General features: G+C 42.0%; 1 protein-coding gene across 3 annotated transcripts in view; it reads left to right on the forward strand.

Moving 5' to 3' along the window:
* LRFN5 (leucine rich repeat and fibronectin type III domain containing 5) overlaps positions 1-26,951 on the forward strand; it is a 122,655-nt gene that overhangs the window by 86,548 nt on the left and 9,156 nt on the right. Inside the window, exons 2-3 of one of the 3 annotated variants that reach the window (XM_034437510.3) lie at positions 16,841-18,248; positions 23,182-24,748. In XM_034437510.3, the coding sequence (XP_034293401.1) occupies positions 16,861-18,248; positions 23,182-24,136 (2,343 nt within the window). In that variant the 5' untranslated portion in view covers positions 16,841-16,860 and the 3' untranslated portion in view covers positions 24,137-24,748. Of the gene's footprint in view, positions 1-16,840; positions 18,249-23,181; positions 24,749-26,951 lie in introns of those variants that run through there. The other 2 variants (XM_034437511.3, XM_034437512.3) reach the window with 2 other exon arrangements.

The raw sequence follows: 26,951 nt of genomic DNA on the forward strand, positions 1-26,951 counted from the left end.
ACTCGGCCGAGGACCTGGTAGCCGCCTGGGATCGGGCGGCTGGTGGGGCCTTGGACCGAGTTGTGCCTTTGCGGCCTCTGACCCGATGCCGATCCCGTGCGGCTCCTTGGTTTACTGAGGAGCTGAGGGAAATGAAGCGCCGGAAAAGACGCCTGGAGAGCGGTTGGAGGGCCAGTCTCGCTGAATCTGATCGAACACTGGTAAGGTCGCATATTAAGGCCTACCTAGTGGCGATAGAGACGGCAAAGTCTAACTACTTTTCCGCCTCTATTGCGTCATCAGGGAATCGTCCGGCTGCCCTGTTTAGGGTGACCCGCGCCCTGCTCCATCCAGGAGTGCGGGAGGATCCCTTAGAAGGCAGGGCGGAGGATTTCGGACAATACCTGTATGACAAAATCGCCCAGATCCGGGGGGATTTGGACTCTGACTGGGTAGATCAGGGCAGGGTGATGAGGAATAGTCTTGAGAATGTTATCTGGGAGGAGTTTGATGCTGTGACTCCTGATGATGTGGACAGGATCTTGGGGAGACTTAGTGCGGCCACATGTTTACTGGACCCGTGTCCCTCCTGGTTGGTACTGGCTTCCCGGGAGGTTACACGAGGCTGGCTCCAGGGTGTTATCAACGCTTCGTTGAGTGAGGGTTACTTCCCCACCGCCTTGAAAGAGGCGGTGGTGAGGCCTCTCCTCAAGAAGCCGTCCCTGGATCCGGCAATATTGGCCAACTATCGTCCTGTCTCCAACCTTCGCTTTATGGCGAAGGTTGTTGAGAGTGTGGTCGCACGACAGTTTCCGCAATTCCTGGAGGAAACATCTTATCTAGATCCGTTCCAGTCGGGTTTCAGGTCTGGGCACAGCACAGAAACGGCATTGGTCGCGTTGGTTGATGATCTCTGGAGGGCTCGGGACAGGGGTTGTTCCTCTGTTCTGGTCCTGTTAGACCTCTCAGCGGCTTTTGATACCATCGACCATGGTATCATGCTGCACCGGCTGGAAGAGTTGGGGGTGGGAGGCACCGTGTTGCGGTGGTTCTCCTCCTTTCTCTCCGACCGGTCGCAGTTTGTGTTGGCAGGGGGGCAGAGGTCGACCTCGAGGCCTCTCATTTGTGGAGTGCCGCAGGGATCGGTCCTCTCGCCCCTTCTGTTCAACATTTATGTGAAGCCGCTGGGTGAGATCATCCGTGGCTTTGGGGTGAGATACCACCAGTACGCTGATGACACCCAGCTGTACATCTCCACCCCAGGCCACCCCAACGATGCCCTTGAAGTGATGTCCCAGTGCCTGGAGGCTGTACGGGTCTGGATGGGGAGGAACAGGCTCAAGCTCAACCCTTCCAAGACTGAGTGGCTGTGGCTCCCGGCATCCCGATATAGTCAGTTGACTCCATCACTGACTATTGGGGGCGAGTCATTGGCCCCCACAGAGAGGGCTCGCAATCTGGGAGTCCTCCTGGATATGCAGCTGTCCTTGGAGGAACATCTGACGGCTGTAACCAGGGGGACCTTTTGTCAGGTTCGCCTGATTCGCCAGTTGCGGCCCTTTCTTGATCGGGATTCCCTGTGCACAGTCACTCACGCCCTCGTCACCTCTCGCCTTGACTATTGCAACGCTCTCTACATGGGGCTCCCCTTGAGGAGCACCCGGAGGCTCCAGCTGGTCCAGAACGCAGCAGCGCGGGTAGTGACGGGAGCAGCATGGCGCTCCCATGTAACACCGCTCCTGCGCGAGCTGCACTGGCTCCCAGTTGTCTTCCGGGTGCGCTTCAAGGTGTTGGTTATCACCTTTAAAGCGCTCCATGGCATAGGGCCTAGCTATCTTCGAGACCGCCTGCTGCTACCAACGACCTCCCATCGACCCGTGCGCTCCCACAGAGAGGGCCTCCTCGGGGTGCCATCAGCCAGACAATGTAGGCTGGTGACCCCCAGGGGGAGAGCCTTCTCTGTGGGGGCACCTACCCTCTGGAATCAGCTCCCCCCAGAGATAAGGAGAATCCAAGACCTCAGTGCCTTCCGTCGCGCCCTTAAAACCCATTTATTTAAACAAGCCGGGCTGGCTTAAGATGAAATTTTTAACTGTTTTTAAATGTTTTAAACGTTTTTAATTGGTAAATGAGTTTTAATTGGGCCAAATTTATATATCTTTTAATTGTTTTTAATATTTGTTCTGCATGTTTTTTTTTTTTTAATCTGGCTGTACACCGCCCTGAGTCCTTAGGGAGAAGGGCGGTATAGAAATCCAATATAAAATAAAATAAAAAATAAATAATGTTTCTTGCCAGTTTCTGGCCTTCTCAGTTGGATTCTGGCAAGATGCCTGTAGGAATGAATGGACTCGCTTTCCATCTGTGGCATCCGCATTATGACCACAGGGTTCACTTTAGATGGTAAAATTGGGTCAGTCATGTGGGTGCTTTGACTTACGAATGTCATGATTTACAGTGACAAGTCAAGGAGTACCCTATGCCAAGACTTGGATCCCCCAAATGTATGAAGGGTGCTATGTATTGTTAATGTTTTATTGTTTTTATTGTAATTGCTTTAATTACAATAAAGCAATTACAATTGCTTTAATTACAATTGCCAAGAGTCACCTGCCAAGATGAGCAGTTATATAAACTGACTAAATAAATAAAGTCGGGCACCATCCCCCAAATTTCTTAAGAAAACACAGGTAGTCCTCAACTTACGGCCACAATTCAGCCCAAAATTTCTGTTACTAAGTGAAAATTTTTTAAATTGAGTTTTGTCTTATCTTGCGACCTTTCTTGCCACATTTGTTAAGGGAATCACTGCAGTTGTTATGTTCATAACACGGTTGTTAAGTGAATCTGGTTCCTCCATTGACTTTGTTTGTCAGAAGATTGCAAAAGGGGATCACATGAGCCCGGGACACTACAAACGTCATAAATATGAGTCAGTTGCCAAATGCCTGAATTTTGATCATGTGACCATGGGGATGCTGCAATGGATGTAGTATGAAAAATGATCATAAGTCACTTTTTCCGGTGCCGTCGTAACTTCAAATGGTCACTAAATAAACTGTTGTAAGTCGAGGACTACTTGTAATACTGTGTTTCCCCGAAAATATGACCTACTCAGAAAGTAAGTCCTACCTTGATTTTACACGTGAACCTAATATAAGCCCTACCCCAAATAAGCCCTAATTAAGATCTATATCCAGGGTGCACTGGTAAAAATTAAGCTAGGGTGGGGGTGGGGTGTGTGGAGCTGCCCTACTACTTACCTTCGGATAGTTGCAGCCAAGCCTTGCACACCTCAGCCCATTTCTTCTGCAGCCAGCAAGGCTTTTCTGAAGGCTCTGTAGCTGATAACAGCGCTCCGGATAGATCCGGAGTGCTGTTATCAGCTGCAGAGGCCTTCAGGAAAGCCTTGCTGTCCTTGCCGGATGAAGACATTTCTGAAGGCCTCTGTCAGCAAAACCTCAGGCCTGGGGCGATGCCTACAAGTGAGGTGAGTCAATGGATGACATCCCCCCCCCCGAAAATAAGACCTGGTGCCTTTTTTGGTGGCAGAAAAATATAAGAAAGGGTCTTAATTTTGGGGAAACACGGACAGGTATCAAGCCTTTTTGAAGCTGGACAATTCAGGAAACAATCACCTCTTGTATTTCAGAAATGATCTTTATTGCTAGCAGGGCAGTGTCACAGAATCACATGTAACTGAGGTGGAATTTCTTTGGAGTCTCTTGCTTATGTTTTTCTCCTTCCTTGGACTATATAGGAAGAATAGACAATAAAATATGCAACCCCCCCAAAAAAAACCCACCAATAATAGAGAGTAAAAACAGTAACCAAATGTTAAAAATATCACAACGTTAAATGGTCTGGGGGGAATATAGATAATAAAGATGGCATGAAGCATGTCTCAGTTGCAATGGCATTCTTAAGTCAGGGAGCTACTAATGGAAAGGCTTATTCCTGGGTAATCCAATCTGCACCATAAGCAGTCATATTATTCGGACATACCTGTAGTTCAAACAAATGAAACCTCTCCTTTAATGACTTTATTTACTGATAGCAAGGGTTACTCTAATTCGGTTTCAACTTCAGCATAATCTCCTATATCAGTCTAGCCATTGCAAGCTTTTCCCGCTGTCTCCTTGGATGTCTGACCATGTAAAAGATACAGATTTTAATGTGCCATTCTTTATGTTAACTTGGATAGATGAGCAGAGATAACCTTTAATGACTATCTTGTACTGCTTAGCAGCTTTCCTGGTTACATCTTATAATTGGACCTGGGAAAAGCATAGCAAATTTAGCTTTGGAGAGACATAGTGGATATATATTTTTGTTGCTTGTTGCTTGAGCTTTAGTTGCAAAGCTCAGCTCAACTCAGTAATAAGTGAAGATAAACCACTACAGCAATTTAATGGGTGATTATCCAAGTGCCACAAAGGCTTAATATTGGATATTGTACAGGTAATCCTTGGCTTTACCAGCACAATTGAGCCCAAAATTTAAGTTGTTAAGGGGAAAATTTGTTAAGTGAGTTTTGCCCAATTTTACGACTTTTTCTGCCACATTTGCTAAGTGAATCATTGCAGTTGTTAAATTAGTAACATGGTTATTAAAGGGAATCTGGCTTCCCCATTGACTTTGCTTGTCAGAAGGTCGCAAATGGTGATCACAAATACCCCAGGACATTGCAACTGTCATAAATATGAACCAGTTGTCAAGCATACAAATGTAAATCACGTGACCATGGGGATGCTGCAACAGTCATAAGTGCAAAAATGGTCATAAGCAGGGGTGAAATGATCCCGGTTTGGACCGGATTGCCAGATCCGGTAGCGATGGTGGTGGGTGGTTCGGAGAACCGGTAGCAAAAATCCCTGCCCCCCACATGCCCAGCTGAGCCATGTGATTATCAGAGGCTTTTTAAAATTATTTTTAAAAGCATTTTTTCTACAACCTCTTCAACCGAAAAAATGCTTTTAAAAGTAAAAAAAAAAAGCTTCTGATGATTGCGCGGCTCAGCTGGGATTGTCAGAGGCTTTTAAAGCATTTTTTTTTACAACCTCTTTGGCCAAAGAGGTTGTAGAAAAAATGCTTTTAAAAGTTAAAAAAAAAAAAGTTGACCACGCCCACTCAGTCACATTACCCCCCACCAAGCCACGCCCACAGAACTGGTAGTAACAAATTTTACATTTCATCACTGGTCATAAGTCACTTTTTTCAGTGCTGTTATACCTGTGAACGGTCACTGAGCGAACTGTTATAAGTTGGAGGACTATTTGTATAGCCCAACTAAAAGTACAGCCATATATTGCTCATGTAAGGGTGGACTTCTGCAAAATGAGTAAAAAAAACAAAACTACTTTGTTAATTTCCTGCTTGATTTTAACGAAAGTCAAAATATTTAGTTTTTGTTCTTAGTAAGAAGTAGACTTCACCTTGACTGATTAACTTCATTGCTGATTATATAGTTACCTCTAATTCATGATCTTATCTGTTTGATTGGATTATTGGGCCAAAGTCAGTGGTAGGATTCAAAAATTTTTACTACTGGTTCTGTGGGCGTGGCTTGGTGGGTGTGGTCAGAGGGTATGATAGGCAGCACTTGGCCTCCTGCACCCCCATGGGAGCAAAAATGGGCCACGGGGGGATGTGCTGCCCCCCCGCACCCCGTTTTGGGCCTAGGAGGCCTCCCTGCACTTATCTGGGAGGCAAAATGGGGACTCCAGGAAGGGACGGGGCCAGCCAGCAATTTAACTGCCGGTTTGCCCAAACCGGCTGAATCTCACCACTAGTCACAGTCAAATGATTCTTCCACATATTAGAACAGTCATGTCATAGTTGAGAGCTTTTTATCTTCTGGCTCTGATTCTTTGGAATCGACTCCCACCAGATCTCTTAAATCTAAAATAAAATACATAGATGTTAATATTATTAGAAGTTATAAGCACTTTTGGTCTTATTATTTATATTGTGATTTCATATTGATTCTAGTAAGTTGTACCGCTATTTTATTCTGTTTGTAATGCACTTACTTTGATAAATACATTCACTGCAAATAAAAATATAGGGGCTTTTATATAGGAAAATCAGCACTCCTCTGTTTTGCCCACAAAGATTTTTTTCTAATTTATGGACATTTATTCCATGTTTCCATTTGCTTTCATTTCACTCTCTACTATTATAACCTAATTGACCAAACATGGTTTTCCATTGCATGTAGAAACTGGAGGGAAAACTTAAGGGTAACCTTGTTGGAAAACTTCCAGTGTATTTATTTGAGAGCATATAGGGCAATGTTTCTGAAACTTGGCAACTTTAAGATATGTAGACTTCAGTTCCTAGAATTCCCCAGCCAGCCTTGCTAAAGTCGAGAAACACTGACCTAGAGACATGCTTAGAATCCCTCAAAGCAAGTAAAGTTTAAGACAGTTATACACTCTAATAATTTGCATTTTTCAGCTTTCATGGTAGGAAAAAGCAGCTGTAGAAAGGAAATACTGTATTCTTCATGGAGGAAGCAAATTCAAGAGGCAAGTCTATCCCTTTCTTCTTATTCCTACTATCTCTTCTATCCGTAGGATACAAGATGGAAGGGAAGATGTCGTTTCTGGAGCTACATCTCTAAACACAAAATAATAAACATAAGACCAATCGATAGAATCTCGTGCAGAAGTGAGAAGGGGAAAGGGAATTGGTTTCTCAGATCAATCTTGGCTGAAACCTGCTTACAAAATAATTGAGCCTTTAACACAAACATCCCTATACAGAAGCAACTGTTTTTGGCTGCACCTGGCTGACCTTGGCTGAAATCCCAGGCTGTAGTTTAGACTGGAAAATTTATTTATCTATCATCCATCCATCCATCCACCCACCCACCCATCCATCCATCCAGATAAGAAAGGAAAGGAAAGGAAAGGAAGGAAAGAAAGAAAGAAAAGAAAGAAAGAGAAAGAAAGAAAGAAAGAAAGAAAAAAGAAAGAAAGAAAGAAAAGACATGTATTCTGTATTGTTGTCAAGAAAACTATGCAGGCATGTCCATGCAGTCACCAGATGTCAGACTTGACTCAAAGAACACTTTATTTAGTTATAGGAATTTAATCATGGTTGATCATATTACTGTTTGGATAACATTGTGATTGTTATACCTGGGAAGTCCATATTGATGTGGGAGGGAGCTGCTTTCTTAGCACCAGCTGAACACTTGCTGATTAAATATTTCAGGAGCATGCCAGCAGCCCTTTATCTCCAGGTCTTCCAGATTCTTCTTTTCTATCACAGTGTGCTTATTTTGGCACTGTATAGCTGGCCTGTGGCTGAAGCAGGTAGGGCAACTTTAACCTGGAAGGGATTCCATATGTTTCAACAATAGGCCAGCAAAGGTTACTTGCATCCATCTGTCCCTACTAATTGCTGAAGTTAGCTAATTAGCACTGGATACTCGGGGCAGTTCTGCCGTTTTTGTTTATTTTTGGTCTGATAACCGATGATGAGGCTTACTTCTTTGTATGGCTGCAATTCAATCTTCATCCTGCACAGGTGGAAGAAGCTTGGAGTGCTGAATAGCACGCTGGAGAAGAATCCATTTCATAGTCATTTGCATTTAATGCGCAAGGGCTGTTTAACTGGAATTGCAGTTATCATTTCAAGTGCTGGAGGATTCTTCTTCTGTAGCTGTTGGTAAGACTGAAAGAAAAGTTCTAATTCCCCCCTGCCCTCTCTTGAAGTGTGATCTGAAAATAATCCCCACATTTGCCTCTTTAATTTTGGACAGTTGTTTAAAAGCTGTATGGTTGTGTAGAAATAGGCAGACTCTCAGCCTTAAAGGAATCGCTGGAGCCTCTGTACTGTGTCAAGCTGCAATTCTGAATTAGATTTGGAAGCAAAAAGGCTGACTGTAAATCAAAAGTGCCCCTTATCTCTTCCAAAGACATCTGGCTCAATGATTTTGGAAATGTTAGGAAATGAACTCTCTCTCTATTTGTAGTGACTATGGTGATTTTGTTGGAATGATAGAATGAGTTGACAGTACATGTAGTCCTTGATTTACTGCCACAATTGAGCCCAACATTTTTCTTGCTAAGGGAAACATTTGTTAAGTGAATTTTGCCCCCGTTTTATGATCTTTTGTGCCACAGCTGTTAAGAGAATCATTGCAGTTGTTAATGACAGAAAATATATTTTCTTGCATCCCTGGAATCTTTCATAGCAGCAGATGAGCGTTGAGTGGCTGGAAGGGGCGAGTGAGCATCGAGCACCTGGAAGGGGCAAGCAAGAAGCGACCAGGTGGGGGGTGTGGCCAGCCAGAAGTCGCTACTGGTTCGGCGACCCAGGCCAAATTGCCACTACCGGTTCGCCCGAACCGATATGAACCAGTTGAATACCACCACTGGTGCTTGCCTATCTGGAGAGCTGTGGCCTATCACAGTAGACCAGAATAGCTAGACATATTATCCACTCATTATAAAACCACTTCAAATATTCTTGCCTCCTCTTCACATTTTAGGCAGAGAGAACTCTGCAGTTTATCTGGGCAGCATACAGCTCTGTATATTCTAAGACTCGCAAATGCCTTTTTTATGCTCATCCTTTTCAAAGAATTGGTGGGTGGAAATAGTGTTTCTGGAAAACGTTATTAATTTCTCGGGTCCAAGTAGTCCTCGATTTACAACAGTTCATTTAATGACCGCTCAAAGTTACAGTGGCACTGAAAAAAGTGACTTATGACCATTTTTCACATAACCTTTGTACCATTACATGGTACATACATTACAAAGTACATTACTTGGCTCATGTGATTAAAATTCAGATGCTTGGCAATTGGTTCATACTTATGACCTTTGCTATGTCCCAGGGTCATGACAAGCAAAGTCAATGGGGAAGCCAGATTCGCTTAACAAACGTGTTACTAACTTATCAACCAGAGTGATTCACTTAACAACTGTGGCAAGAGAGATCGTAAAATGGGGCAAAACTCCCTTAGCAAATGTCTCACTTAACAACAGAAATTTTGGGTTCAGTTGTGATCGAGGACTACCTGTGGTTTATGAATTTTAGTACCTAAAGTTAATAGGGAATGCCTTTCAGGTTGGGTTCTACCACATCAAAAGAAAGTAAGAAAAATTTCACAAAGTGTAATATGAAGTATATGGAAGTCAGCAGCCAAATGCCAATCTGCTCAGCAAAAGAAAATCCCTTAACCTTACAAGTTTGGCTTGTGTTGACTAATATGAGGATTGATCTTTTCTGTACTGTTCTCCATAGGTGGTATTTTCTATTACTAAGCCTAAGAGATTTATGATACCGCACAATCGGCCTTTAAACTGTCCATTACTAAATATCAAGGATCAGTCTCTACAAATTCCAACGGTTGAATCTCTGGTTCACATAAATCCACTGTTTCCAGGGGTGTCACACATGGGTGGCCTCAAAAGGCATAACACCTAACCCTGAAAAGATGCGCTTAAACATCACCCTTAAAATTTGCTTATTGTTAGAAATAATGCACAAGTGTTTGTTCATTCATTTTCAGCAGAGAGATTAAAAAAAAAAAAAACATGTCAGAACAATCTTTCTCCCTTGAATTGAGGCTGGCACAAAAGGAAGCAAATTTAATTGCTCCATTTATAGTCCTGAGCTGTCTAGTTCTCCATGATGGAGCCCAGTAGCTTTCTTTTTAACTGAATGTATAAATTGGAGCAATATTGGATTCTGTAGAGAAGAGATTACCCTCTCAGCTGCCTGTAAAAAATGAATTTGTTGTTATGTGACTTTCCCTTAAAACCACTGAACACTGATTCCCTCAGCATTTATGATGGGGCTGGCAAGAGAGTCATTAGCTGCTTCTCCCAGCCCCTAAAGTCTGAAACAAGTAGCTGAAATTTTCTAGAGGGCGAGGTGTGGAGATGTGAAAACAACACATTTTTCATAGCAAATTACACCACTGTATGTTCGCTACAGATGGAGAAATATTTAAAGGGGTAGGGAGAGCTGAACCCAAGTGATAGATGTGAAACAGAAAGTTAATAAAAGCCAGCCTATACTTACAGCTATATTGGCTTTGTCCTCAATAAAGTCTGCAGGAAGGCTAGTGTAAAGCAGTCAGGGGAGAAATACAAATAATTAAGCTATGGTAAGAATTGTTCCAGTGGTTAAGGCACCAAGTTAGGAATCGGGAACTGTGATTTCTAGTCCTTCCAGCTGGGTGACTTTGGGCCAGCCATTCTCACTTAGCCCAACACATCAAGCTTGGATGACAAGCTGATTGGGACAATTTGTGTTGCAACCAACGGATCAATACTCAATTGGTCCAAAAAAGAAAAAGATTTTGCATTTGCAGGAAGAATCCTAGAAAGTTAAAAAAAAAATCAAAATTGGTTGTCTTCACCTAGCAAAAGAAGTTTGCCCCAAACAAGCAAGCAAATATCATAGTAGAGATTATGTCCCCCCCTTTTTTTTGAGAAGGTGGCATTTTTGCTGGCAGTTATTCTAAGCTGACTCTGGATATTGAAATTGTACAACTTTCATAGAATAGCCTTCTGTTAAACTGGTGTTGGAACTGCAAGTTTGAGAATTCTCTGAGCTTGGTAGGGGAAAATACTGATGTTATTGTACTGCAGGAGAGAGTGGAGAGAGCAGAAGAATTTGCACAGAAAAATTCAGGTGACTTTCAATGTGCATGCAAGTTTCATGCTCAGCTGTGAAGCAACCAGAAGCATCCTAGATGTCTGCCTTCTGCATTCTTGACTTGGTCCAAAGCATCTTCTTCAGAAAACGTCCATTGGTACATTGCTGAATGAATCTAATACCTAATAAATATATCCCTAGGCCCTTCTATGGGTTTGGAAGGAATCACAAACCTGGTCATGGAGTTTTTTTTTTTTTTTCAAATAAAGTAATTGGGCAAATTTCAACCCCTTTCAAAATCCCATTTGGATGGTTACTTCCCATAATTTAGTATGTCTATTTTGCATGCTGGCATTAACACCTAAATATTGCTTTTGGCAGGAGCAATATCTTCATGACTTTACCCCACTGTTCTGTTCTTGGTGAATACTCAACATGGTTGAATCAAATCGAAAAGCAGAACAGCATATAAAAAGTTGATGAGTCAGATTAAAATTAACTATATTTTTTTTATTTGTTTGCTTGTTTATTTTTTTTCATACTTCAAAACCGCCCATTTCCCTCAAAGAACAAACTTGTAACTAAAAATAGTTTAACAATTAAAAGCTTGGTGAAAGCCATGTGTCCTTAGAGATTTTCTAAATGCTGAGAGAGTGAGGATGAATCAATACTCCCAATAAAATATACTGCATTGCAGCGAGCAACACAGGGAGGGCCCTCTCCTATGCCCCAGAAAAATAATCCTGTTGGAGGCATCTTCAACAGAAATGCTTCTGATTTACTTAACAACCAAAGGAGGAAATATGGCTCTTTCCTCTATATACAGTGGTACCTTGATACTCAACTGCTTTGAAATTCATCAGATTTGGTATTCAATACATTTTGATACGAGAATGTTGTCCCGGTACCAGAGGGGGTATTCAGCAGGTTCTGACCAGTTCTGGAGAACCGGTAGCGGAAATTTTGAGTAGTTCGGAGAACTACCACCTCTGACTGGCTCTGCTCCCATCTATTCTCTGCTTCCCAAGTCCCAGCTGATCCGGAGGAAATGAGGATTTTGCAGTAACCTTCCCCTGGAGTGGGGAGGGAATGGAGATTTTATAGTATCCTTCCCCTGCCACGCCCACCACACCATGTCCACCACGCCACGGCCACAGAACCGGTAGTAAATTTTTTTGAATCGCATCACTGCCCGGTACTCAACAATGTGTTTGACACTCAATGCACAAGCAAAACTTATCATTGTCAGCGCTTGTGCCTCATTACATTATTTTTCATGGGAAAAATTTGTTTGGTACTCATTGTTTTTTTGGTATTCATTACTTTCACTCCTGGAACCAATTAAGGATGAATACTGGATACCACTGTACATTTAGGCTTTATGGGTAAATCCACCTTAAAATGTGCCTGGTAAGCAGTTGGTGCGCAGTGCAGATTTTCAATAGTAGCATCATTACTTCAGTGATTATCAGCCTAGCTGCTGCATTTTGTATCCGTTACAGTTTCTGGGAACTTTTAAAGAGCTTCTCCTTTAATTGGTAACTGGGAATAATACTTGCCTAAACAAATAGCAACAGACAGACCAAAACTCATCCTGATACTCTGCAGATTGTTTTGTTGGATGATCTAAATTGATTTGATAGCGTTTGACTTCAAAACCACAGAGTGTTGTGGTGCCATAGAGAAAGACAGTTATTGTGGCATACATGAACTTCAATCCACAGAAGCTAGTTTTGGAATAAATTATTTAGTCTATAAAATTTATAGAGAGACTATACTTTGAATGGATCGTGTTTTTAATTGGTTCATGCCATTGGCTCTGTTTTTATGTTTGAGAAGTCAAGTAGTTTGCTGGCACAAAAGCATCTTTCATTAGCTTCTGGTGGTGTACCAGCTATCGTTACTGGTAGAGGGAATGCAGCTATTGCTCTTGGAATTGTCACAGCAGCTGCTCTTGAATAGAAAGTTTATGAAAAACAACAACAAAACACAACAAAAAAGTACTCATATGTTGCTTGTCTCTGTTCCTTCCAAATGCTCTGAATATAGAATATAGAAGTCTCTTATCTAGAGCAGTGTTTCTCAACCTGAGCAATTTTATTGTGTGTGGACTTCAACTCCCAGAACTCCCCAGCCAATGTTCAAAATGGATTCCCCCCTACTTCTGTTGGTCTTTCTCTTTTCTTCTTTAGTGAAAATGAAATTCATACTGATTTGCACCTGGGTTTATCTATTGCTGACTTTTTATCCAGAGATCAACGGATCTCCTCTTTGTCCTTCACTTCAGAGGACAAAGGAGTGCAAAAGCAATCAGTAAATAACATTTTAAAATAAATTCAACTGGCAAACATAATTATTATACAACTAAATTATAGTTTTACTATTAATATGTTTAGCAAACTAAAAATTAGGCAAATAAGCCACATTTTATGTATGGTATTGTATCTTCTTAAATTAGCAAAGTGAATTACATCTGTAATGGGTAATATTTTTCTCTGAACAACAGAATCAGGTTTTTGGTGCCTTCAGAACATCTGGAAAGTTCATATCTTCATCCCTGAAATGATTTTTTTAAAACTGTAGCAAAGGGGGAAAAATGCTACATGGAATAATAAGCTGATGTTGAGAAAACTGGTCTGATTTTTTAAAATCCGTTTTTGATTTAAATTACTATTTCTAACTGGGAATAGATAGAACAATTTCATAAATTTTCTAGAACTGTGACTAGTAAGGGTTTTTTCCCCATTTAATTCCCAGCAGAAATTCATATCTGGACCTCCGCACAGTTAAGAAATTGTGCAAATATCTGTGTCACTCTCTCTTAAACCCAACCCACCTTACTGGTGGTGTTGTGAGGAAAATAGGAGGAGGAAGGTGGGTTGGATAAGTTTGCCAACTTGAGTTATTTGTAAAAATAATAAAGGCAGGATATAAATAATGAAATAAATAAATAATAAAGCAAACCTGTTTTTATTTTACTCAGATTTAGCATGTTTTAATGGCAACCTGCTGATATTATTAGGCTGTTGTGGGTTGTTGTGGTTTTCCTATTGAAATGTAAATTTTTGTTTCTGCTTTTCCCTTTTAATCTCTTAAACCCTTCTTTTCATCTTACAATAAATAGCTTTGAGAAGCAGCTTATAAAAGTGTGGATATACATGATTTTCATTTTGTCAAAGCTGTGAGAGTCATAGCTTGTCTCGGGTTCCTGGAGGTGAAAGTTTGAATTGGGAATTGCTGAACTAGGGGTGCCAGAAAAATGTTAATGGATTCATTTCCATGCAGAATCATCTAAGTGCTAAAACAAAATCTGTTCCACTATAAACAAGCAGGTAATTCACTGAGGCTGTCAACATCTGTCTTGAAATGTAGCTCAGCACAAAAAAGTGTGAAATAAACACATCTATTTGGGAAATCAGGAAAATAAATGTATGTATGCAAAAATGTGTTTATTAATGAAAAATGTGTTCCAGACGCAGACAAAATGCAAATCTGTGAAAGTGACCTGAGAAAATGTAAAGCAGGGTTCTCTTGGGTGTATAAAAGAAATTACAATAATACGGACAATCACTAGAATATATTAATAATTGAACATGCATGTGTTATATATATGGCTCAACTGCAGACCGATCTATACATTCCTTCTATGAGCTCACCCTCTATATGCCCTTTATGGAAAAGAAGAGTGAACTGGAGGTAGTTTTTAATTACAAGATGGTTCAGTTGTGAAGAGATTTAATGATCAAATGGCAGCAGCTTTCCAGGCATTGAATTTGTGACTTGAAATATCAGGTGACCCTAATCTTGGTAATTTTTTTTTCCTTTTGGGTATGTGCAAGATGCCAAAGTGTAGGAGGAGAGAACAGTGAGCTACTGCGGCTTCTTGGCAGACAGTCTTCAGACTCTACAACAAAAGTTGTATCAGTTTTACCAGACATTTGCATATTTTTCAGTTAGTGTTGCTGAACAGTGCCATCTAACTAAAGACGTGTGTCATCTTAGACAATGTGTGGAATAAATAACTTGCACATTATCACGTCTTTGTCCTCAGTCAGTCATGCTTATCTTGGACCCAAACCAATCTCCATTCTAATATCTCTATTTTTAAATGTTTCTCCAATTTTTGTCTGCTCTTAATAATACCAGGATTTTGCTGGCACAATTGCTAGTAGCCAGAGGTGGGATTCACTTACCTTCCCTACCGGTTTGCAAATGTGAGCGCGCACATGCGCATGGCCTTCCGTGCATACTCTTTGCTCGCATATTACATCTGGGCGGGTGGGCCGAGCCTCCCGCGGTCGCCACTACCGATTCTCCCGAACCAGACAGAACCAGCTGAATCCCACCTCTGCTAGTAGCTTGGGCACTTCCAGAGGGTGGATCAGTTATGTATTGATGTGAAAGCATAGGCACCCTATATACTTTAAAGATAAAGGTAAAGTTTCCCCTGCTCAGGTGTGTCTGACTCTAGGGGGTGGTGTCATCTCCGTTTCCTAGTAGAGAGAGCCAGCATTATCCAAAGATACTTCCCTAGTCATGTGGCTGGCATGGCTGTACTGTATGCCAAGGTACACAGAACACTGTTACCTTCCCATCGAAGTGGTACCTATTTATCTACTTCCATTTGCAAGTAGCTGGGGCAGGAACGGAAGCTCAACTGACGCATCGTAATATTTGAGTCTCACACTGCCAATCTTCCGGTTGACAAGCCCAGTGTTTTAACTGCTAGGCCACTATATCCCCATAGGCCACTGTGCCCCGATCTATATACTTTAGGGGTGCTTAATTACAATATGAATATCTGTGGTCTACCGTACATGTTGTGAGAACCTATTCAAAACTTACGTTTTCAGATGAGCCAAGTGGTTCTCATTGAATAAAGATGTAATTCCCATTCAGACAGTCCCTCAGGCCCAAATGTTTTGCTACCTGTGGGTGATGTAAGAAACTTATGTTGCATCAGAAATTAACGAGGGAACAGGATTTGACTGAGGCAATGTTTCCTAAAGCAATAAAACCTGAGATTGGGAGTGGTAAATTATCTAATGGAGGTCTTTAAAAAAGGGCAAGTACTTCTGTTGTCACTGGAGGTTTTAAAGAAGCAATTGGACAACCATTTGTCTGAAACATGATATAAGGTCTCCTGCTTGAGCAGGGGCTTGGATTAGAAGACCCTCCAAGGTCCCTTCCAACTCTGTTATTCTATTGCTGGATGACTTGGATTGTGATTTGGTAATCTCCACTCCACCTTCCACTTGTTTCTGAAATTCAGCTGTGTGTCACCTTGTGATTTTATGACACGCTCCAGTATTTTTCTATAAAATACCTGGAGGTGAATTTCCCAGGAAGCATGTAGTAAAACAAATGTCTGCATCCTCCAGACCATCAGTTTTGGTTGATTGTGTGCAGGAGGGAGCCCATTTTTGGCAAGAATTCAGCATCATAGGCTTGCAGGCAAAGCTGAATGAAATATCCTAGATTCTCATGAGCAAGTAACTTTTACCAGCCCGATCTAGCAAGCTTATTTGAATAAAAATGCAAAATAAGGCTACAAGAATCTATTGTTGTGTTTTCTTCTAATGGTGGATATAATGTTAATCTTCAGTTACTAAGAGGATTAAGTCACCGTGGCTCATTTACTATTGAAGGAAATAAAGTTATTTGCCTTACACACATGAATTGGAATTCCCAGAATTCCAGACACTTAATGTACCTGAAAGGCCTATCAAAAGACATATATTTTGCAGTCATGTATTTGTTGCTAGAAATGATGCACTGAATTCTTAGATAGCTCTGTCCACTTAATTCTCTTGTGAGCTGGAATATAGTGAAGTAGAATCTTTAATCCCCTGGTGAAGTACTCACTGATTTCTTCCATATATGCTTCTGAGTTCTTGTTTTCTCTGTAGAATTGCTCCGTAGGAGATGATCAGGCTGAAACCTGAACGGTGTGTGTGTGTGTGTGTGTGTGTGTGTGTGTGTGTGTGTGTGTGTCAAGTGGGTCATTGGTCTCGAATCCCTTCGCACCCACAAGAGATTTAAATCCAGCCTATCTTGATGTCTATTGATTGGTATCTACCATCAATTTGCTTTGACTGTTAGTAGTTCAGATTCTTGTAGAGAGCATAAGCATACAATAAACCTTTATATTCTTTTGAACTGCCTGGACTTCTTGATTTCCCTGCCCTTGACATGCTCTCCTCTAATGCAGTGTATTCTCTTTTCTTTTTTCCCCCAGGATCCTGACCCTGTTCTACAATGGAAAAACTGCTTCTATATCTGTTCTTCATTGGCTTAGTGCTGAAGGCCGAGACTTGTCCCAAGCGCTGCGTATGCCAGATCTGGTCTCCCAATCTTGCTACACTTTGTGCAAAGAAAGGGCTATTGTTTGTCCCACCTGACATTGATAGGAAGACAGTAGAATTGCGACTGGCAGACAACTTTGTTACAAGTATCAAGCGGAAAGATTTCGCCAACATGACCAGCCTGGTGGACCTGACGCTGTCTAGGAATACAATTAGTTTCATCACCCCTCATGCATTTGCTGACCTGCGCAACCTGAGGGCTTTGCACTTGAACAGTAACCGATTGACTAAAATCACCCATGATATGCTAAGTGGGCTTTCCAATCTGCATCATTTGATATTGAACAATAACCAGCTGACTATGATCTCTTCCACCGCTTTTGACGATGTCTTGGCTCTTGAGGAGCTGGATTTGTCCTACAACAACCTGGAGACCATTCCCTGGGATGCTGTTGAGAAGATGGTCAGCTTGCACACCCTCAGTTTGGACCACAACATGATCATCAACATTCCCAAGGGGACCTTCTCCCACCTCCACAAGATGACCCGGCTGGACGTCACATCCAACAAACTGCATAAACTGCCACCTGACCCTCTCTTCCAGCGAGCTCAGGTTTTAGCCACCTCAGGAATCATCAGCCCATCCACATTTGCACTGAGCTTTGGAGGGAACCCTCTTCATTGCAATTGTGAACTCTTGTGGCTGAGACGCCTTTCCAGGGAGGATGACCTGGAGACGTGTGCTTCACCTTCTGTTCTGTCTGGCCGCTATTTCTGGTCAGTCCCCGAGGAGGAGTTCCTGTGTGAACCCCCCCTCATTACTAGGCACACGCATGAGCTCAGAGTGCTAGAGGGCCAAAGAGCCATCCTGAGATGTAAAGCCCGTGGTGACCCAGAACCTGCTATACATTGGATTTCCCCAGAAGGCAAGCTGATTTCTAATGCAACCAGGTCTCTGGTGTACGACAACGGAACTCTTGACATTCATATTACAACCATGAAGGATACGGGGTCTTTCACCTGTATTGCTTCCAACCCAGCGGGGGAAGACACCCAGTCTGTAGATCTTCACATAATCAAACTGCCTCACATAGTAAACAGCACAAACCACATCCATGAGCCAGATCCTGGCTCCTCGGATATATCAACTTCGACCAAATCTGGCTCAAATGCAAGCAGTAGCAACGGGGAAACAAAAGTTAGCCAGGACAAGAAGGTGGTGATAGCAGAAGCCACATCATCCACTGCCCTGCTTAAATTTAATTTCCAAAGGAATATACCCGGGATACGTATGTTCCAAATTCAGTATAATGGAACATATGATGATTCGCTTGTTTACAGGTAGGGGATTCCGGCCCAGCTGAAACTCCAGAAAAGTCAGGAATGAAACTGTATTCCTTTTGCCTGTTGGACAGATGGTTAAATGTATAGGTTGGGATGGAAAGAGTGATAATGTAACAACCTCCTGCAAGGAGAAACAACACAAAGAGGTTACCTAGCTCGTGTGGTAGCAGATTGGCTCTCAAGCATAATCCAAGAACTCTGGGTTTTTTTGTTTGTTTTTTTAAGTTGCAGAATGATTTTGAATGGTTTGTGGGTCTACATCTATAGCTTGCAGCTCCACAATCACAGGACTGTATTTGTTTATCCATTAGCGTAATCATCTTTTGAAGGGGTATTTTCAGTACTGTGTTTGGAAAGCATGGATGTCGGCTTCCTGAGATGTTTCTCCGTAGTTTATGTAACCGATCTCTTAACTGCTGAATTGCTCACTGGGTATATATTTAAGGAAAGGAATGATGGATGGTACATTTGCTTTGGATATAAATTCTTATCCCAGTCAGAGTTGCGGTTCTTGTCTTTAGAAAAGGAAGAATTATGCCATGCTTGGGTTTGTGTCACAGGAGAGAGAATGACGGATCAGGTGCTAGGGTTGTGTGGTGCTTCGGAGATAATCCAGAAAAGATAATCAGTATGTGAGAGCATGAAAGTTGTAGCTCCCTGTTAACCTTTTAAAGCAGCTGTGCCCCAATCTACAGCCCTGGACAGCTAATAATGTGGCTCCACAAGGTTGTAACCTTCTAACGTTATATAATTTATACACATTAACCAGTGGTGGGATATAGCCAGTTCGCACCAGTTCGGGAGAACCGGTTGTTAACTTTCTGAGCAGTTTGGCAAACTGGTTGTTGGGAAAAATTATTAGGGCAGAGAACCGGTTGTTAAATTACTTGAATCCCACCATTAACTATATTATATATTTTATGTGCATCCCAAGACATTTCTTCTTCACTCAGTGTGGCCCAGGCAAGCCAAAAGGTTGGCAACCATTCTTTAAAGCAGAGGTGGGGAACTATGGCCCCTTTATCAGGGGTGAAATCCAGCAGGTTCCGACAGGTTCTGGAGAACTGATAGTGGAAATTTTGAGCAGTTCGGAGAACTGGCAAATATCACCTCTGGCTGGCCCCAGAGTGGGGTGGGACTGGAGATTTTTCAGTATCCTTTCTCCAGTAGTGGGGTGGGAATGGAGATTTTGCAGTATCCTTCCCAAGCCACACCCACCAAGTCACATCACGCTCACCAAGCCACGCCCACAGAACCAGTAGTAAAAAAATTTGGATTTCACCACTGCCCTTTATGACTTGTGGACTTCAACTCTCAGAATTCTTGAGCCAGCATGGCTGGGCTCAGGAATTCTGGGAGTTGAAGTCCACAGGTCATAAAAGGGCCATAGTTCCCCACCCCTGCTTTAAAGTAACTTTGTCTTTTCCGAGGCACAGGAAATTCTATGGTTTAAAGAAATGCAGGCAAGGGTAGCATCCAAGTCCCTGTGTCCTCCAAAGTAACCTTTTAAATTATTTCCAAAGTGCTGCATGAATGCTACTGAGCACTACATGGTGATTTGGGCGAAAGGTTGTATTAAAAGCTGCAGTATAGAAAGCGTTAGTGATCAAATAATATTTCTGCAGGTAAATAAACTGACTACTGCAACCATTAATGGGCCAGGGCCTGGGAGAGCTAATTGCCTAGCTAGGTTAAAACAAAACAAAACAAAAAAAACCCCTAACAACATGATGAACAGCAGTAGTGACAGCTGTGTTAAATGCATTGATTTCTTGTTCACAGGTCTTTTGGGGAAGAGAGTAAAAATGTGTATGTATTGTCTGCATATTCCAGGAACTGACTTTTAAAATGGGGTTCTTGATTGCTTAGGAGAATGACCCAGATGCTAATATGCCTCCCTATGTTCCTACCCAAATGTTAAGAACAGCTGACGATGGTCTATTAAAACAGAGAATTTTATTTCCCCGGGCTATTTCATTACTGGTTTTATGTTCTGGTTATTTGTGAATGTTCTAAGCAACTCTGAGAATTCTAGCAAACTGGAAAGCAGGATCTGATGTTTTTTTTTTAAAAAAATAAACCAATTAATAAATTAATGAGAACTATTAGACCTTGGCTTCCATCCAGAGGGAAGCCTGAGTAATTGTCCTCCTTTATGGGCAAAGGGCAGTGTCGTTTTCAGTCTTGAAGTCTGATTTATTTAAATCTGTTTTATTTTTGTACAAATCCTTGTTGAACTTTAATCCTTCAAGGTAATCTGGTTAATTTAGCTGGACTGCTAAGAAGACATTAATACCCTCTATTTGGGATGACAGTAGAAACAGTTCTAAAAAAGATGCCCATATTTGCCTCTCAGGAAAATTCCAATTATTCAATCTCATTTGGCGGCAGAGAAGAAAAGAGCCAATGACTTTTATTTGCTAAATAAGGATTTGCTCTGAAAACTATTAATGGAGCAGTTACAGTTCAAGAACAGTTTATCTTTTAGTATCTTTTTTTTTTAAATGCCATATCCTTGGATGGGAGCTGGTCCTGCAGATTAAAAGAATCAGGAGCAATCCCTCCCCCTACTTAAAAAACACCAAATCAAGAGGGTGATTTTTTTTTTTTTTGCAATAAGCATACCATTTTACAATCATTTTAGCGAAACGTATGCAAGGATGATTGGGATTAAAATATATTTATTCTTAGTGCTTTTAAAAGTATATTGAAAGAAAGAAAGAAAAATAGATGAGAGTATATGGGAAAGATATTTCATTACTCAACTAGCTAATATCATCAATGTACTGAAGATGTTACCTAGTTGGGTAATGAAAGGTCTACAAGAAAACAACTAAGCTCAGAAGCAATAAGGGCCCAACAGTTCGACCCTGAACTACAAACGTCTCCTTCTGTTGATATGGAAAAGATTCAGAAGTCTTAGCTGAGGAAAGCTGCTACATTAAAGAAAGTTCTAGTTGAATCTCAGATACCTGGCTTTTTGATGACTCTAAGAATGTCCTTTGTGACTTGGTAAATAAAAGTCATGATGGTGCAGTGGTTAGAATGCAGTGTTGTTGTTAGTTGTGAAGTTGTGTCCGACCAATTGTGACCCCATGGACAACATTCCTCCAGGCCTTCCTGTCCTCTACCATCCTCTGGAGTCCATTTAAGCTCACACCTACTGCTTCAGTGACTCCATTCAGCCACCTCGTTCTCTGCCATCCCCTTCTTCTTTTGCCCTCAATCATTCCCAACATTAGGCTCATCTCCAGTGAGTCCTTCCTTCTCATTAGGTGGCCAAAGTATTTGAGTTTCCTCTTCAGGATCTGGCCTTCTAAAGAGCAGTCAGGGTTGATCTCCTCTAGGACTGACCAGTTTGTTCGCCTTGCAGTCCAAGGGACTCACAGGAGTCTTCTCCAGCACCATAGTTCAAAGGCCTCAATTCTTTGGTGCAGGCTAACTCACTGCTCACTCCAAGAGTTCTATTCTGAGCAGCTCAAGGTTGACTCGGCCTTCCATCCTTCCGAGGTGGGTAAAATGAGGGCCCAGATTGTTGGGGGCAATATGCTGACTCCATAAACCGCTTAGAGAGGGCTGCAAAGTTATTGCTATTGCTAAATTGGGGCCACTTTGGTCTCAGGTTCAGTCACCTGTTGTGTACATGTACTCTCTCTCAGATAGAAGAAGGATATTTGACTCTCTAAGCTGGGGTCATAGAAAATGTAATAGTTCAGGTACTATAATTCCAGCACAGAACAAAGCCTTAGAATTAATTTTGCTGCTTATCTCTTCTCCTCCCCCCCACCAGCTCTAGAGGTCTATCTGTCTATCTATGAACAGAAGATGCTACCAACTCATCCCTTAGAAAATGATTGTGGAGATCGAGTTTACTTTCCTTCCACTGCAGGAAGAGCATACATTTTATATATCAATGTATATGAATTAGGATGGAGACAGAGAGGCTTGAAGGGACTATGAGTTTCTATGCTGAGGAGGGGAGCTAGATAAATCAAATGAATGAATGTATGAATGAATAAATAATTAAATATCTAGTCAAGCTTGTTTCTGAGCTCATGAGAAGCAAAAGGAGAAACAAGGGTAGTAGCCAGGCAGCTCCCAGTCCATTTAGGTAGCCCCTGGGCCTTGTTTCCAAGCTTTCAAAAAAGAAAGGGAATATTGTTTCTTTTTGGATAATAAATAGCACGAGCCTATGCAGATTTACAGTTCAACACAACTGACTGAAGAATGCTTTAGGGAACTCTGGGAGTTGCATACTTAAATGTAATAAATGGAACAACTTCTATATTCTAAAGGAAACCTGAAAGCAAGAAGTGTAATTATTTTGGCCTTTTCTTGGCTTTCATACTCACCTGAACTTTGGATAATATCTTTCCTTTCATCTGGATTTGCTTTATTCCTATATTATATGGATGTTTTCATGTATCATTTGGACTTGCTTTAGCATTTTTAACCAGCGGTGCATTGTTTTGAATAGTTGAGAAAACGTCCCATGTATATAGACTATATTGAAATGCTATTTTCTTGTGTCATGTGCCGGTGCATATTTAAAACACTGAGTGCCCTAGATCTAGGTTTGATAACCTGGGGCAAGAAGCATAATGTCTGACAACAGAGTATGTTTTTGAGGAGAAAGTACATGGGGATTCTTCCAGTGCTCTGCCAATAGTTTTCCCTTTCGCTTTCCTTATTTAACCTAGTGTCAAACTCTGCTTTATTTAGATTGACTGTTGTGTTGAATGGAAAAGGAAAGACAAAAGTTCCTTTCCAGCCAATGTTCTCCAGTTGTATTGGGACCACATCCCCCATCACAACTAGGAGGCCCTGGGAAAGCAGGCTTGGGCAGAGCACCTGGAGATCCACTTCATGGTATATATCCTCTCCATCCCATCCAATGTATTAATCTATGTCTTATCCTATCATCTCGTAGAATGATACCTCCCATGAGCAAGACCTTCCTGGTCAACAACTTGGCCGCGGGGACGATGTACGACTTGTGTGTCTTAGCAATCTATGACGATGGCATCACCTCCTTGACAGCCACTCGGGTGGTGGGATGCACCCAGTTCACGACGGAGCAGGACTACGTGCGCTGCCATTTCATGCAGTCCCAGTTCCTGGGAGGGACCATGATCATCATCATCGGAGGGATTATCGTGGCTTCCGTCCTGGTCTTCATCATCATCCTCATGATTCGCTATAAGGTGTGTAACAACGGCGGGCACCCCAAGGTGACCAAGGTCAGCAACGTTTACTCCCAGACCAACGGGGCTCAGGCCCAGGGGTGCAGTGGAGCCGTCATGTCCCAGTCTGGGTCCAAGCAGGCCGTGGGGCGTGAGGAGAGCCTGCAGTGCTGCAAAGTCAGCAACGACAATGTGGCGCAGTCGTCGGAAGCCTGCTGCAGCCAGGACTCCTCCACTGCTACCTCCTCTTTGCCTCCCATGTGGACTCCTGGCCCTCCCACTTCCCAAAAGCTGAAGCGTAAGCCCATGCCAAAGCCCAGCAGTGATCCTCCACCGCCGAGCGAAGGCGCCGTTACCAGCCTAGAATCCCAGAACACTAATCGCAACAACTCAACTGCTCTGCAGTTGTCTAGCCAAACCCCAGACTATGCCAAAGGGGGATCCCAGTACAAAAGAGCACAAGCCAAGTCAAGTAAGTTCCTCACTTTGCCAGCTGACCCATCCCGGGCAAAACGCAGGTACTCCCTGAACGGAGAATTAATGGAATACCATTGTTATATTAACTCCTCAAATGCAGGTGGATTTTGGTCTAAGCGGAGCTTGTCTATGAATGGGATGCTCATGCAGACAGACTGTTCCAATGTGGATAGTGGCAAAGCAACTTTCTCAAGCTCTGAGTGGATATTGGAAAGCACTGTGTGATCAGCTGTGATGTGTGGTTTTTTTGTTTTCTAAATTAAAAAAAAAAAGTACGGAGTACCCCCACCTACCCCCCATCCTCCAAACATTGTTGGGAAGCGTCTATCCATTCGAGCAGTTTGCATTTTTCCACCCTTATTGTTCTTGGGCAGAGTTGGGCTCAATCCACCAGGCAACTTCCACTTGTTCCCATTTGGGGTTTCTTTGTTTTTAGTATAACAACCGAAGGCAAATGTCACGTTCAAAGAGCTCATTTAAAAAAAAAAAAAGTGATCAAGGAAAAAGCACGAAATGACACTAGTGCCTTCCTTTTTCCTTGGATTGGCATCTTGGTTCTCCAATGGCAGATCAAGAATGAAAGCGCATGGGCGGAAAAAAAGGCCTTGTGTGGAGGCCGTTGGGTCTTTCCTCTACACCAACCATTTAATGGATCAAACATGATACAAAAAAAGAATATTTTTTAAAGCAATCCTGAGTGTCTTTTTCTTCCCTCTCTCCTCCCCCGTCCCCTCCCCCACGTGGTAATGGTGTTGCCTTCATTTTCAGGCAAATGCTGTAAAATCTCAACAACTCTATGTTGTTATATTGTGTAAAATAAAATATTCCATAACTACACTCAGTCAGTGTTACAAGAGGTTCCCCTCCCCACCTCCTCTTGCCTTGAATCCTGTGGCTCAGGTGTTCTGGTGAGTGGTGTGCCTGCCCCATCTGTGTAGCGGATGGAGAGAAGGGGGAATAGCTTAATCTCCTGGGTTCAGGTATGTTGGATTTCTGTACATTTTGCCAGCTGAGGCCCGGTTCCGAACGAAACTCCTGGGTGCAGGCATATCAAAGTTTTACAGCATGAGAAGTTGGTTATGCAAATCAAGAAACTTTCCTGCCTGAATGGGAGGCTGGGAGAGCTTTTGATCTCTAGCAGCAGTAGAGCCAGCAAAAGCTTCTGTCTTATCTTTAGCTTCTAAGTGAAATGGTGTCGAATAGTGTCCGAATTTCCTTTTGTTCATTTCCTGTTGATGGATAGCTGAGACGTATTACCAGGATTGAGTCAGTGACATTTAGATTTGATAAAATTGATCTCATGTTGCTTTGAAAGGCACCGAATCTACCTTTGCAGAGAGGATGCTACTCAGCATAACAAAAGGGACAGGAGGAGAGATTAGTCAGAAGAAGTTTCCCCAGACTAAGCGCTCTCAAGATTTATTGAGGCTACAACCCTGAGAACCATCAGCCAACATGGTTGGAAATTTGGCTTCTGAATTACTTCATCTTGATTTTGGAGGGTCATTAAAAACGTTCTCAATCCTTTGTTCTTTTGGCTGAAGTGAAAATATGCCTATTAATGCACATGGCAGAGTTTACTGCATTTTTCAGAGTTCCTGTTCAAGTTGTTGAGGTATCACCAGGATTTTTTTTTAAAAAAATGTGTTTTGATTCTTTTTTGTTTTGGTGCTATCATATATAATCATGGGATTGAAACTTTTATGACCTCTTTTCTGTGTTTTAATTAATAAGACATGTTTTGATTATACTTATCAGGAAAGAAAAATATCGAACTCAAACTCAAAAGTGTTGCAATTTTTGCATTTCATCAGACTCAAAATTAATATATATATTTTTTTCAAGAAATTTGAAGACGATTGAAACTGGAAGTGGGAGTGATAGCAACCAAGCTTGCCTCCCCCCCCCAAATCACAAAAGTGTTTCACAGAAGAATATTAGTATTATCTAACTCTCATCCCACATGATCCACAGTTCCTGCCCCAAATCTTCCTATACATGACATTTTTGTTGTTTCACTCAATTTGTAAATTTGCAGGCTACCAGTCAGTGGTGAAATTCAGCTGGCTCTAACCAGATCATGTGATCTGGTAGCGTTGGCGGCGGTAGGTTCTGCCCACCGACCCGGACATCATCACGTCCCATTTTTTACCCTCTGCACATGCGCAGAAGGCTCTGCGCATGCGTGGAGAAAGCACGCACTCACATTTGTGAAGTGGTAGCGAAGGTAAGTGAATACCATCCCTGATACCAGTTCTATGTATCACTCGCTAAATGTCTTGGTGCAGGAGTTTGCATTAGTTTTCAAAGACTGCTCTCAAATGGTGCAGTCTCTCTTGCTTTTTGACAGACTTCAAGGAGATCGGTCAAGCTAAACAGGGAAGGCACTGGCTTATATTCCATGGAGTCCATTGCTCAAGCAGTAAAAATATAACCTGGCATTATCATATAAGACCATTGATTTAAAGAGGTTTATCATGATTCAGCAATGAGCCATTCTGGGCAATTCTATCAAATGAAGTATGGAAGATGTAAGTAAAGTTTCCGAAACTCTTTGTACTAGTAGATGCAGTGCTTGAACTGCTGTGGAAAATTGCTATCTAGATTAGGTAGTGTAATAAGGCTTGGCCTTGTTCTCCCTTAATAGTCCTCCTACTTATGCTAATCAGTGGATGGGTGAGGAATGTTAATATGTTCTGCAAACTATGGAACATACTGTAATGAATTGACCCAGCCATTTTTTCCAGGATTGATTTGGAGCTACTGGTCCGGTAATATTGCCTGAGCTTTAATAGTTCTTTCTATTGTCCATGATTGAGATGAATGTTTGGTCTCCTCTAAGTACAATTTCCCTGGGATGGTTTGGTTTTTCTTCATACCTCTGTGGTCACACTGGGATGGAAAATGGGCTGCAAAAGTGATGTGCCAATCCTGGTCATATTAGTTGTGATATATATTTAAATATATATCTATTTAAAAATGACTCTTGCGTGATTGTTCAAGACCATGCATTGCTAACGCATGACAGTAGGTCAGTTGA

The sequence above is a fragment of the Pantherophis guttatus genome, chromosome 1 (assembly GCF_059756535.1).
Source record: "Pantherophis guttatus breed Tessera chromosome 1, ASM5975653v1, whole genome shotgun sequence".
NCBI classification, from domain to species: domain Eukaryota; kingdom Metazoa; phylum Chordata; class Lepidosauria; order Squamata; family Colubridae; genus Pantherophis; species Pantherophis guttatus.